The 13,897-nt window shown below is 37.2% G+C and overlaps 1 protein-coding gene across 1 annotated transcript; it reads left to right on the forward strand.

The window, feature by feature from the left end:
- The first annotated feature begins 297 nt into the window (after positions 1 to 297).
- On the forward strand, positions 298 to 11,861 carry CETN3 (centrin, EF-hand protein, 3). Its single transcript, XM_009997838.1, has 5 exons — positions 298 to 302; positions 2,526 to 2,661; positions 4,406 to 4,520; positions 7,059 to 7,250; positions 11,418 to 11,861. Exons 1-5 carry the CDS (start codon positions 298 to 300, stop codon positions 11,459 to 11,461), a joined length of 492 nt encoding a protein of 163 aa, XP_009996140.1. The 3' UTR covers positions 11,462 to 11,861.
- The last annotated feature ends 2,036 nt before the right edge of the window (positions 11,862 to 13,897 follow it).

Here is a 13,897-nt window from a genome sequence, read left to right on the forward strand (position 1 = left end):
GTCAGCCACAGGCTCCAGCCGGTCGTGTTTGATCCCCTTGGAGGTGGGCGGCTGGGCGGTCAGGGCGTCTGTTCACCCAGGGAAGGCAGGGCCAGTCGCGTCAGGCTTTGAGAGGTTCCCTGCTGGATTGTTAGGAGCGATGCGCCTTCAAAAAAGCCTTGTAATAAGGCGTTCAGTTAGGCTGTTGTGTTCTGGTTTTAGTTCACATTCAGTAGCTGTTTTTGTTTATAAATAGGCCGGGTTGATGAATTCCGTGCGTGCCAAATCCTTGTCTTAGTGCATAATTAATATGCTTACATGGCGTATATGATCCTTGGTTGGCTAGGTCTGAGAACTTCGCTCTTGCTATAGTAAAAGTGCTTCCAGAACGAATGGCACTAAACTCCCTGCATTTAAGTATTGCTGTGTGTTTTGAGAAAATTCTTTTATGCTAATCACTAAGTAAACACTTGAGTAGCTAGATCCTTCTTCCAGAACAGTTCTGTGTTAATCTGCTTTCAGGCTTCTAAATGGATTTCATCACCACAGCTCACAAAATATGTGCTCTCTGGATCTGAGCTACTCTCCCAGTCATAATTATGTAGACAGCTCAGAGTTATTTTAGTCCTTCCAAAAGCTGTAGTAATCCAAAGCCTATGTTGAAATCATGCTGTCCCAATTGGTCTGCTAAGGACTTCTCACACTTTGAGGATATTGCTGTCTGAAGCAGGTCCAGCTTGCACTTTGCCTGGCTATATTTGGAATTTTTTACTGGTGTAACTTCAGGGGTTGTTGAAAGCTAAATCTCAGCTGTGTGTTTCTCTTTAGTATTGGTTAAAATTAGCAAATCCTTATCAAAGGAGAAGAAGAAGCACATTGCAGGAGATAAGGGAGATAAGTATCCCTGAGAAACACTACTCTGTTCTCTCATCAGTGATTTTTATGAGTTTTAGATTTTGCAGTTTTGTCTCTGGTGCAAATAAACAGATGAGTGTAAAAAGCCTCTCCCTGATTGCAGAGCCTAAATTATATAATGTTAGATTAGACCCTCTAAAAGTCACCTAGTTCAGCTTTCAGCTCAGAGCAGGTACCACTCAAAATGGAATGAGGTTGCTGAGCACCTTTTCCAGCTGGGTTCCAGAAATTTGGGGTGATGGAGAATCTTAAGTACCTTGGTGCAGCTGATTCAGTACATAACTACTCACACTGGGGAAAATATTTCCCCTTAAATCCAGCAGCCATTTCTTTTCTTGTGTTTTGTGGCTGTTGTCTCTTGCCCTTGCACTGTGCTCCTCTGAGGGAAACCTGTTGCTGTCTTCTATAGAATAAATCTACAGATGGTGAAGGACAGTACTTAGATCTCTCCTTAGCCTTTCTGCACTCTGTTTCTGAACAAACACAGCTCCCTCAGTCCCCCGTGCACCATATGCTGCAGCCACCAAGCACAATAGTCTGACTTAAACCTTGCCTGTGTCCTTTGCATCTCTTACTAGGTTGTCCAAGGCTGAAGACAGTACAGCTGGTGTGGCCTTATCGTGGCAGAATGGAGGGGATTTACCATTGCAATTAGCCATCCTCAGCACAGAGCTGGTGCTGAGCTTTGCACATGCCCACTTCTTCCAAGAGTGTACCTAGAGCACTGAAAGAGACTTAGTTGATATCACCTGTTACCTCAAATGTACTATTTTATTATTTTTTTTTCTTCAAGAGTTCTTGCTCTGAGGTGGACATTTTCCAAGCAATTGCTGTGGATACAGCAGTCAATCTCATTCATGTGAATAAAGCACAAATTACAGCAAAATTTACACTTTACTAGCTTGGTCCAAAGCATCTTATCAGTGCCATCCTTTTAATTTTTCTTTTTTTTTTTCTTTTTTTTTTTTTTCAGTTGTTGTTCCCAATATATGAATCATGCATTTTCTGTCTGTTACATGAAAATCTTATTTCTAAACCAGACAACAAAAAACAGGCTGTCTTTGAACCAGATTTGCTGATTTGAGGGGCTTGTCTCTCCTGTATATTGCAAAACCTGAGCAAAAACTCTTTAGAACACTGTGTGTGTGTTATAAAGAATTTTTTAAAAAATCCCTAGATGTTATTTATCTAAGAACTGCTACTGGCAGCAAAGCCGATTTCTGGCACCTAATGCGCACTTTAGTATGCGGAGAATCAGTTGTCTGGCCTGGTTAAGCCTCTAGTGGCCTGTCTATCTTGGAACTCCTTCTACAGTTTAGAAATGAAGCAGTTTCAGGAGTTGAATAATTTCAACTGCTAATCCAGTTTGTAACCTCAACTATTTTTTTTTTTTTTAACTGGTAGTTTTTCTGTTCTCCTTTTGTTGCTATTTGTGGATTAAAACACCTGTGCTGATTTTAGTTTGTGTGGGAGAGTGGAGGTGTCAGTCAGCTTTCAAAAGGGAATTGTCTATTTCAAGTATCCTTTTAACCTGGAAGGACAAGCTGGGAAAAGATTGGTGAAAAATGTTATCTACAGTGGTACCTTCACAGTAGAAATCGATGGCACTTAATTTCATTCTTCTCATATAGGAATGAGCTTTCCGTAGACAAAACTAAAAAGAAGAGAAGAAGAGAACTGACTGAGGAGCAGAAGCAAGAAATTAAAGATGCCTTTGAGTTGTTTGATACAGACAAAGATAGAGCAATAAATTACCATGAACTAAAGGTAAAAAATTTTTTAATTTAAGCAATTTTATGTCAGATAATACATGTTTCTTAGTGAGTTTTTAGGATGTTGGCAGTGTCTTTAAAAAATGCTCCATGTTTAGGATCACTTGCAGGACTAAAGGACTGAGGATATTTGGGGGGGTGGGGAAGAAATATTTGATTGGTGTAAGAATGAACTTTTCTTTCCACACAAAGTACTTGACACGTTAAGGTAGCTTGCTGCAGCATCCTTCATAATACTGGTCCAAATACTCCCCAGGGTTTAGCTTGGACAGGTGACTAGGTGGAAAAAGATCTTGAAAAGCTGTTGGGTTCTTTTTAAAGGTCTGTGTAATCTAAAGCTTGGTATTGTGAAGATCCACAGGTTTCAGATGCTTAGGTAAGAGATACAAACCAAAATTTTAAAACTGCTGACTAGAAGTCAGAGTTTACCCACTTGAATTTTCCATCAGGGAGCCTATGGACTGTGGGAGGGAGGTCTGGATTGTAGGAGGGAGGTATGCTGTTTACAATGCTTACAGGAGGATCCCTAGTTCCTGTTCACAATGAAGGTTCACCTGTTGATAGCTTTTGGCAGATAAAGGTTAGCATGGCAGTCTTTCGCAGTTGATCTCCCCATCTGGCAGTGTCTGGAAGTAGTAATGATGTTCATGAAATTATCTTTAAAAAAAATCAGGACTAAAAAAAAGTAGCTTTGGAGAGGATGGTGTTTCTGTCACATATTGGGCGAGATCCTTTTGGGAAGGAACATCTAATCCAACCTGCTGACTCCACATTCTAGCTCTACCAAGTAGATCAAAGGGAAAAAAAATAATCTTAGTTTTACCTTAATTGCTGTTACAGGAAGGTCTTAGGTGTAGCAGTTCCATTCTGTTTATTTCAGAGCTTAGGTATTTTATCTTTGCTGGAAACCACAGTCAGTAGGATAGTGCTAGGGCAACAGGTTCAGGACTGCTAATATGCTTATGGTATTACTTTGAATTCCCATCTGTCATGATTTTTTGCAAAGCTGTTTTTTTAGCTGTGTCATTAAATATTGTGGCCCTGAAGATAATACAATGGAAGAACAGAAATCTATAAAGAAAAGATCTGTCTCCTTCTCCTTACAATCAGCATATAGCAGATTTTTGGGTGGCTACATCCAATAGGATTGTGGTTTTTGACTTCTATTTACATGTATGTTCATCAGCTTGGAGGAAATCAAGCTAGTGTGTGCTGAGAAATTGCTAGCTGAAACAGGAAACTAAACTTGCACTCTTAACTCAGTAGAAACATAAAAATGGGTTGTTTTATGTTGTTCACTGGAAAAACAGCGAAGTCCCTTGTAAGAGGGTTTGTAAACCTGAGAACATACACACTTAGTATGAATCCTTAAAAATAATAATGGGAATAATGATTTTATGTTTTATCTTTGAAAAAGGTTCAGTATTTAAAATGTTTTTAAAAGTGAGGAAGATCAATCTACCTGTCCTCAGAAGCATTTAGTCCAGTTGGTAAAATACCTGAAAATTCAAAGGCTATTTTTTTCACTGCAACTTGATGTTCCATTTGCTAGTAGTAATTTTAGATGATTTTGATATCCAAGGTATTTTACCTTGTATTGATTTCATTTATTATTGATGCTAAGCCACTAATGTCCACCTTGTCTCTTGAACAAAGTAATTACTGAGATTAAAAAGAAATCTCTTAAATACTGTGCTTTAATCTTCATTTATGGTTGCACTTCCATTTTATTCCAAAAGGTGGCAATGAGAGCCTTGGGTTTTGATGTGAAAAAAGCTGATGTACTGAAAATACTTAAAGATTATGATCGAGAAGCAACGGGCAAGATCACCTTTGAAGATTTTAATGAAGTTGGTATGTGTTTGATTGTGCACCTTTAGAGAAATTTATTGTATAATAGTGGCCACAGTTTAGAAACAGTAGTTCATGTACTTTTTCAGCTGCCTAGTACTACTAAGAAATAAAATGGTAGACTTAATTTCATATTTTTCTTAATAAAATTTAATAGTGGAGAAATATTAATCTTTGTATTCTGAACACTCACGTTGTGTAGAGGTAAGCGTTTGCTGCAGTATGAAAGGAAGTTGAGTATACACAGTCCTAATCTTTTTCAAACCTTAAGGAATAAGTGCTAACTTAAAATACAGACATTCCTGTGTTGTTTAAGGATTTTGTACAATTCTCCTTCCTGCTGTATAAAGGGTATTTGGCCTTGAATTTCATGGAAGAGGGTGTATCCACAGACAAACTGTAAACTGAATGCAGACTTCATATATAACAAAGATAAGAAAACTAGAAGCAGATGTTGAATATTGTACTTGAAGGATTTTCAGCTGTTGTTAAAAACAGTGGAATTTCATTAGGTTGTTTCTTTCATCTGAAGATTGTGTGTTGTGCAGTTCAACATACTTTTAGTATGTAGTAATCTGCACACAATTCTTAAAGATTAGGTTCCTTTGGAGATGTTTTTATAGTCGTGCATTATTTATACTTCTGCATACAATTTGTATTAAAAAAAACAACGTGCAGGATTTCTGCATGTATAACTTTATATCTCTGTTTCATTACTGCAGTTCATACAGTATATGTGTATTTGCTCTTGGCTAAAAATAACAGTTACTTAATGTGGCAAAATAGTTATTGATTGAAAAGTGGCAGATTTTAATGATTTAACAGGTTATGATTGAACAAAGTCTAGTTAATGACAGACAATAATTCTGTAGTTGTATTCCAGGATAGAGCAAATTATAAGTCAGGAAAGAATAAAATAAAGCCTGTGGGGAAATCTATATGATCAGTCCTGATTTAATTTTAAGAAAATAAATAAAGTGAGAGTATTGATTGAATAGCAATAATAATATAATTACATAATTATGCTATAATATTTTACAATTGAATATACTGTAATTCCTGTGTAATTCTTTAGCAATTTCTGATTTTTAGTCCTGTCACTGTTCAGTGGTTCTGTCCTGGCTGTCAATATGGGCAGTCAGTAAATGCTGTGAGAAGCTAGGAAAATTCATTAGAAAACACAATGTATACTTTGAAGGTAATCAGACCTGTCCCAAAACCTGGATCGGATTTGAGTGCTGCTGTGAGACAATATGACCTTGACACGGAATTAAACAAGATACCACTTCTAGCAGGAGGATGAGGGAGTTAGAGAAAATAGGTTATAGAAGCTTCAATTGTGAAGAGCTGCTGAATATAGCAAAGCAGTTCTTGAGAATACCTTTTACTCATTTAATGTTTTTTATGGTTTTGAATGTTGTAATGGCAATCTGAAATGTATAAAGATACAATTACATTTTGTGTTGTTTGGCACAATTATGTTACCTTTAGTGTTTAGAGACCCACTGTTCTATTGTTCTTCAGCTAGTATTGCAGTTCTCTTTTTCCACAAAAGGCAGAACTTTTCCAAATGATGTAATACTGTCATGCAGCGTAGTTGTTTTAAATGAAAATATTTAAATCTAGCATAAATCTGCAGGATTTATGTAGGCATATAAACTTCATTGCTGTAGTGAGCTTACATGAGCTTCAATCTAAATTTTTTTCCTGTCAAGTTTGCTAAGCCAGAGCAGGCATTCCATCTGCAGACAACAGCAGATGCTAAGTGCTTCTCTGTGCACAAACAGGATTGATGTGCTTTTAATGACTTGATGAAAGTCATAAATAGCAAAACCTGCAATACAAGATTAGAAGGTACAAAGATGTGGAGATCTTTATGGCTGGTTCTTGGAATATCTGAAATAATTACTAGAAAAATATTTTATGTGGCAAGTTTGCCTTTTCTGTTGCAGAAACCGACTAATTGTTGTGATAAAAGGAATAATAAAGCCTAATGAATAATTTCAGAATTAAGATCTTGCAGTTCCTAGCAGTGTCCTTTTCATGACCCCTGGGCTTAGAGGGTTTTTTAATTTTTTTGTTAGTGTGGTTTTGTATCTAAAAGAGAGGTTCCATGTGAATATTTCTCATTGATTAGTGTTTTAGAGTTCTGTCCAAGTCAAAATTCTATCTTGATCAAAACAAAAAAAAATAAATCATGTCTTCATCTGTTAGAGCTGATGTTTTTTCTGAAAGGTAGTTTTGGAAGAGAGAAAGCATGTGAATACTTTTAGTTCCCATTGAAAAGTGTGTTGAAGACATGACTCTGTCTGAATTACCATGGAGCATTCCATTGCAGCAGGTTTGTCCCAAAGAGAAACTCAGCTTGGGAAAAGAGGAGAGGTCAGGTAACAGCCAAATATGCACATTGAAGTGAAGTATATAAAGATGAAAAAATGTGTGAAATTGGAAGCTTATGTTCTTCATGTTGCCTTAGTCTACTAAGGTTATTCCAACTTTACCCTTCAGAATTGTTTAGTATAACTTGTGTCCTTCTTATAGTGACAGACTGGATATTGGACAGAGACCCACAAGAAGAAATACTCAAGGCGTTCAAATTGTTTGATGATGATGACTCTGGTAAAATAAGTCTGAGAAACCTGCGCCGAGTTGCTAGAGAACTAGGTGAAAATATGTCTGATGAAGAATTACGGGCTATGATTGAAGAATTTGATAAGGATGGAGATGGAGAAAGTATGTGTAAGCAAACAAAACCCCATATAATATGTTCTCTTTTTTTTCCCCCTTTTTAATGTGGTTTTGGTGTGAACGTGTCCAGTTTGGGTGCCTTCTAAATAACTTACAACTCAAACTTAATTTAGGTTGCACATAATGGAAATTGTTGACAGCTGCTAGTCCTGGAAACACATCTTGATTTGCCACCACTACCTCTTATCCAGCCACTGCCTATTAAAAATCAGTGAAAGTGTAGTTCAGGGTGAAAGTAGTTGAACTAGTATGTGGGAGAGTCCATGTGCCGACATTACATCTTTGTTTTCTTATAAATCAGTAAAGGGATGAAAGTTCAAAGAGAAACACACTTTGATTGTCTAGTCAATAGTTATTAAAGTGGTATGTGTCATTGTACAGATTGCAACATGTTAGTCAGATACAGAGTATAAGCTATTAAGTCATCTTGGATGTACCCTGGTAAGTCTCTGCAGGATCAGCTTGGATGAGTCTGTAAGGTACTTCTGAACTTAGGAGTTCTGAGGGACATAGCATGAAAAACGTCTACAGGCAACTGGTAAGGTCCACAGGGGCTGCAAAAGGATTAGCTAGTTAGAGAAATTGACAAATTCAGTTTCATACTCTGTTTATTAAATCTTCATGAGCACTGAAGTTGGGTTTTTTCATTAACAAAAGCACCTGTATGTTTACACCAGTAACCTCGATATCGAATTTCAGGGTCCATTTACCCAAGACCAGATACATAAAACCTGCATTTTTCACAGTCATTGAAACCTACTTCAGAGTTTGTCTTTCAGAATAGTGACTCATGTCTGAGATTTCACTAGTAGTTTGTCAGCTTTTCCATCTACAATAGTATTTCTTGTGAACCACAGCACCTGTTGTACTCCAAACTCTCACTGGTAGTGAAAAAAATAATGTGGTGTTATCAGCCTTGTGACAGACACTCCACCCTTCTGTGATATTTGAGATAGATGTTATTCCACACTTGGGAGTACAAGTGCTTAAGTCCTAAAGAAATCCCTTTACTTTCAAGAGGAAGAGCAGGACATTTTGAGCATGGTCAGTAGTGTGGAAATGCAAACCTTTTCTGCTGTTGTAGTGGAAATACTGTGTCTGGAGACAAAGATAGTGAAAGGTCAGTGATTCAACTGTCAGGAGAGTGTTAATGTTGACACTGTTACTACTAAAGTAAGTGTTGAAAAAGGGTGTGATTTCTTTCCTTTTGGAGCTGTTGTTTTCTGATGTCTTTTTATGGTCTGAGGTTGTGGTTCCTTAATAAGTCCATATTGTGTAATTCTTACGTTCCTTCATACTCCCAGATGAGTTTTCCCACTCATTTCTTGTACCAGCAGCACCTGGTCCCACCAGTGAGATGTTTAAGGGAGCTAAGCCAGGAGAAAGCTGTTAACTTAGGTGTCTGTTATTTTACTTGCTCCTTATGTCGCTGAGTTGTCCCACTGCTTGTTCAGATTTTCCTGGAGCTGTGTATTTTTCTGTTTCTCAGGGATAATTGTAGCAGGTCAGTATGGAGAAAGCTACAAATCCTGTCTTCAGGCACGGTTGTGCAGTGGCACAGGATTGCAGCAGTGAATTGCACTAAACAATAGGATGCCTGTTTGCTTCCTTTTCAGTAGCTGTATGACAGACAAGGAATGGTTCCTTTTTTTTCAGTCCATTAGATTGGTGGCTAGTCTAGGTAGATAGTTTAATTTTTAGCTTGTTTTGCTGTAACAGGAAGAGTTGTAAGGACATTTCCTTGCTGGATTTACTTTTTTCTTATTATGGATTTTACTTTTTTTTAAATTCTATTTTGAGTGTGCAGCTGTAGAGGTGAGACTGGAAGTTACCTGCAAGGGCACTTTGTTCTGAGCTACTTTGCTGGGGAGCTGCCAACTGAGGTGTCAGAATCATGGATGGTTTTCTGTCACATGCCTATTTGGTCCCTACAAATTGAATGCAGACCATTAGCTCCTTTCAGGAAGGTTGCTGAGTCATATTTTGGGTCAGTGCTACATTTTTTAATTCAAATTGATCAGCTAAGAGCGGGTGGCTCGTACCTCTCAGTTTCCTCTTATTCATTCATCAGTTCATTCTCTTTTCAGAGCAGTCAAGCATGATATTGGATATGGAAGGTTTACAGCACGATGTTTGTATATGGTGTTTTTTATCCCTAAAGTTTTGTGTGTTTTCTCTTCTTGAAAGAAAACCAATGCTGTTTCTAGCTTTTTAATACTCATTTTGAAAAAGCAAATAATCCTGTGAATCACTGTTCCATTTAACTTTAAACATCTGGGTCATGTAGTATAATCTTGCTGTCATCTAATTCTCCTTTTCCTGGCAAGAAAAATAGTCTGGAACTGTTAGGTGGTAGCATTTGTAATTTATACTTGTGATTTAACATCCTTCTTAAAACTGAGAGATTGTTTTGCTCCTAGTGAAATAAGGTCTGTTTCCATCAAGGCCAGTGATCTATACTGGTACACTGCACTTACGTTTCTGTAGAAGAAAAAAGTATTTTTGACATATTTGTCTGCCTTAGAAAGGTAAATAGTCTTATTTTCTTATTTCTGGCCTTGGGAATTGCTTCTCTCTCAGGATATGAGAATTTTTAGGAGCTCCATGCTGTCAGTTCCTGCAGTTTTTGTCATCTAGTGTAGATGCATCTGTAGGAACCATGATCCAGTCTTTGGTCACAGATTTTGGCACAGACTTGGGAAAGAACCAACTTCCACTGAAATAATGTGCTCCTTTAAATCTCCAGAGGCCAAGTCAACATTTTCTTCATATTATCTGTGTTATTAGTTCATGCTTTTATGATCATTTATGTCATGGAATTGAGGGAAATCTGACCCTGGGAAAGATTATATGATTGCTTGTAATTTCACTGTGCTTAACTGAGGATCTATCCTCCTCTAGGCTGAGGAGGATTAACTGGAATTAACTGGGTTACTGGGAATTTTAACTATGCCTCTCTTTGCAGTGTATTTGAATATTATATATTATATTAGAATATTGTATTTCCACTTTACATCATGTTTAACAAAGACACTTTAAACACAAGAGTATTTTGGGAAGGATGTTTGTGCTGTTATTGTGCTGTTACTGTGATAAAGCTGTGGAAATGACTTTTAGATTCATACAGGCAATAGAGGGTTTATGTGTAGTAGAATGTGATGTAGCTGTATTATGGACTGATACTTTGGAGCTAATTCTACTTGTTTAATAAATGTATCACAGTAGGGCAGGTTTATTTCTTTATTCTTCAACACAGTTGGATTTATTTAATTTTCTTTTAGCTGTAAATGTAGCTCATACCTTGTAGTTCAATTTGTTTAGGAATAGCTTGGGCATGTTGGCTGTGACTGATAGTTGTCTGAGAGAATTCTTCATAAATGTATGTTCTTTTCCATACCACTTATTCTAATCATTCCCCACTATAGTAATTAGTTGCAGAGTGAACATGTTCATTGGTTAACTTTTAGTGGCTCTGTTTTAACATATGAGCAAGGTCAATAGCTCAGGTATAAGTGCAGCAAAATAATTAATGACTGCTAATTAGTTTATTATTATTACTTAATTTCTTAAAGTACATTTGTGTAAAGTTTCTGTTAATTATAGCTGAAGAATGAAGAAAGTTCAGATGGGGAAAAGCTTGTCAAAAGTCCATTTTAATTCTGCCTAATTTATGGAATCATTAGTAAATGGTCTTAGTATTCATTTTGTACTTAGCAGGTGTTACAGATTTGAGAGAGGGAGTAATGTGATGTTTTGGGTGGGGGGTGTTGGACATAAGTATGAAAAAATTGATGAAGATATTTTTCTCAGTGCCTTTTTCTATCTTGTTTTACTTTTAGAATATTTTTACTTTTGTAATTAGAAATAAAATCTTTTTTTAGGTGAGCTAGATTCTGGCTTAAATATTCTACACAATCAATCTTGCATTCTGACTTTTCCTTTTTCATGGAAAAAAAAAAGCGTGCAAGATCTCTGTTGTTCTAGAAGCAAAAAGATCAAACTTATAAACCCTGATTAGTAATGGTTCAGACACAAAGAATACTAACTGGGAGGTCTTTAATTAAAAAGTAGAGCACAGGTTTTCTCTCTTTTATGGTTTATGAATGTTTGCTGTTTGTCTAACGATTTTGTCTTTTTCCTATTTTTCTATAGTCAATCAAGATGAGTTTATTGCTATTATGACTGGGGATATTTAGCATCAGAAGAAATGAAATCAACTCTGCACAAAAGGGAAGAATCACTGGCAGCTTCCATTGCAATGTTTTGTACTTCCATTTGTTTTCGTAGCTGGAGTGATGCAGAAAAATATTTTCCTCACAGGACCAAACTAAAGACAAGTTTTATGCACTGGTAGCTCAGTACTTTCTATCATTAAATATTATCACTAGAATAATTGCTATAGCATTTTAGGACAAGTAAGTAATGCTGCATTTCAGGATGTTTGAGTACTCATTTGTAAAATAGCTTTGTATAGGATTTCTAAATTGTATCATAAGAACCTTTTGAGGTTGACTTTGTGTTAGCATTAGCTGTGGCCTTAGTTTTGATACATAAGGTTTGAAAAACTTCCATTTTAATAAAATATTCTTTACTATTGGTACTTGAAAGTCTTATTTTTGTAGTTTAATCTAAACTGGACTGTAATGTAAAATCTTTCAGGAAAAATACCTTATTTCATTTATAGGTTTGTACTTCCTCTGTTCTAGATGAATATCAGCATTAAATGAGCACTGTTTGCATCCTCAAAGATGTACTTTGTTAACTCTTTATTAGCCTGTGTGACAGCAAAGGGCATGCAGCTATCCACAATGATAAATTATGAAACATGCTCAAATAATCCAGATGTCATCCAGCAGTTCTCTCTTCAGTATCTACAGCTCTGGTGGATGTGAAGACAGTGACAACTGTTGGTGATGAGTAGATGCCCTTTCTGCAGCATCTAGTTAGAAGAAAAGCATCACAGGAGATGAACTTACAAAGTAGTCAAAGAGACTGGGTGTATTTCAGGTGTACCAGGTGTCTTCCAGAAGAGTTATTGTCTGTTGATCTTCCCCATTTCCTGAGTATTTGTTGTTGCTTTTGAAATCTCATTCTCCCTGTATATCAAAGTGTAACTAAATCTTGGCTAATCCTCTGTTCATCCTTATTGTCAGCTGTTTTTTAGCGTCAGTAATCCTGGGGTTATGAACAGGGTTTCCCTTCACACACAGTCATAGCTTGGTGTTTATTGGAGACAAGATAGGTCATCATCCTATTATTTTTTGTCTATTGTAACATTCTTACTTATGAAATGGTGTCTTGCTCTCTATTAAGCCATCAATACTAGTCCATTCATACAGAAAGTTACATTAATTAAAAATGACCACCAGTGGCTCAAGTGGCTCAAATATGAGGTACGTGGTTTTCAACTGGGATTTCTGTGCTGGACTTTCAGGGAGATGAATGTCAAACAGCCTTTGCTAGGAAAGGACTTTTTTTTTCCTGTTGAGGTATTTTAAATTTTATTTTGTTTTCAGAAATTAGGTATGTAAATATAACATGGAAAAAAATGATACGAATACAATTAATATGAAATTTATGGGAATTAATAAGTAATTGGTATTTGCCTGGAATTTGTAGTCTTAGTGTTCAGTTAATGTCTCAGCCTTCATGTTTGAGTAAAACGTCCTCTCTGCTAAATCAAGAGGTGGATTTTATAAGCAGGTTCTTGCTCAAAAGCATGAAATATTTGCAGGATGAAGATGGGTGTTTATGGGGGAAATTCTTCTGTATATAATATGGACATATATTATTTTTATTAATTTCATTATAATAGCTGTGAGAAGGGAAAAGTTAAACAGTTGAAGTATTCTACCATGCAAGACAAGATCTTGCTTGAGAGTAAGTCATAGAATCATAGAACTATTCAGGTTGGAAAAGCCCCTTGGAATCACAGAGTCCAACCATCATCCCTACGCTACAAAGTTCTCCCCTAAACCACATCCACCAACACTAGATCCAAATGACCCTTGAACACAGCCAGGGATGGTGACTCAACCATCTCCATGGGCAGCCTGTTTCAGTGTCTAACCACTCTTTCTGTGAAAAAAAAAATCCTAATGTCCAGCCTAAACCTGCCCTGGTGCAGCTTGAAGCCCTTCCCTCTTGTTTTGTTGGTAATTACCTGTGAGAAGGGACCAGCACCACCCCCTCTACAATGACCTTTCAGGTAGTTGTAGAGACTGATGAGGTCTCCCCTCAGCCTCTTCTTTCTCAAACTAAACATTCCCAGCTCCTTCAAGCATTCTTCATCAGATTTATTCTCTAGGCCCTTCACCAGTTTCGTTGCCCTCTTCCGTCCTGGCTCCAGCACCTTGATATCTCTCCTGAATTGAGGTATCCAAAACTGGACACAGCACTCCAGGTGTGGCCTCACCAGGGCTGAGTACAGGGGGACAATCACCTCTCTACTTCTGCTGGTCACACTATTTCTAATACAAGCCAGGATGCCACTGGCTTTCTTGGCCACCTGGGCACTCTGCTAGCTCATATTCAGCCACTTGTCAATTAGAACCCCCAGGTCCTTTCCTGCCAGACACTTTCCAGCCACTTCCCCAAGCCTGGAGCATTGCCTAGGGTTGCTGTGGCCCAAG

This window comes from Chaetura pelagica, unplaced genomic scaffold (assembly GCF_000747805.2).
Source record: "Chaetura pelagica isolate M959 unplaced genomic scaffold, ChaPel_1.0 scaffold84, whole genome shotgun sequence".
Lineage (NCBI taxonomy): Eukaryota > Metazoa > Chordata > Aves > Apodiformes > Apodidae > Chaetura > Chaetura pelagica.

Coding starts and splice junctions, on each gene's coding strand:
- CETN3 (XM_009997838.1), top strand. Junction 2,662..4,405: donor TAAATTACCATGAACTAAAG/GTAAAAAATTTT, acceptor TTATTCCAAAAG/GTGGCAATGAGAGCCTTGGG. Junction 7,251..11,417: donor TAAGGATGGAGATGGAGAAA/GTATGTGTAAGC, acceptor ATTTTTCTATAG/TCAATCAAGATGAGTTTATT.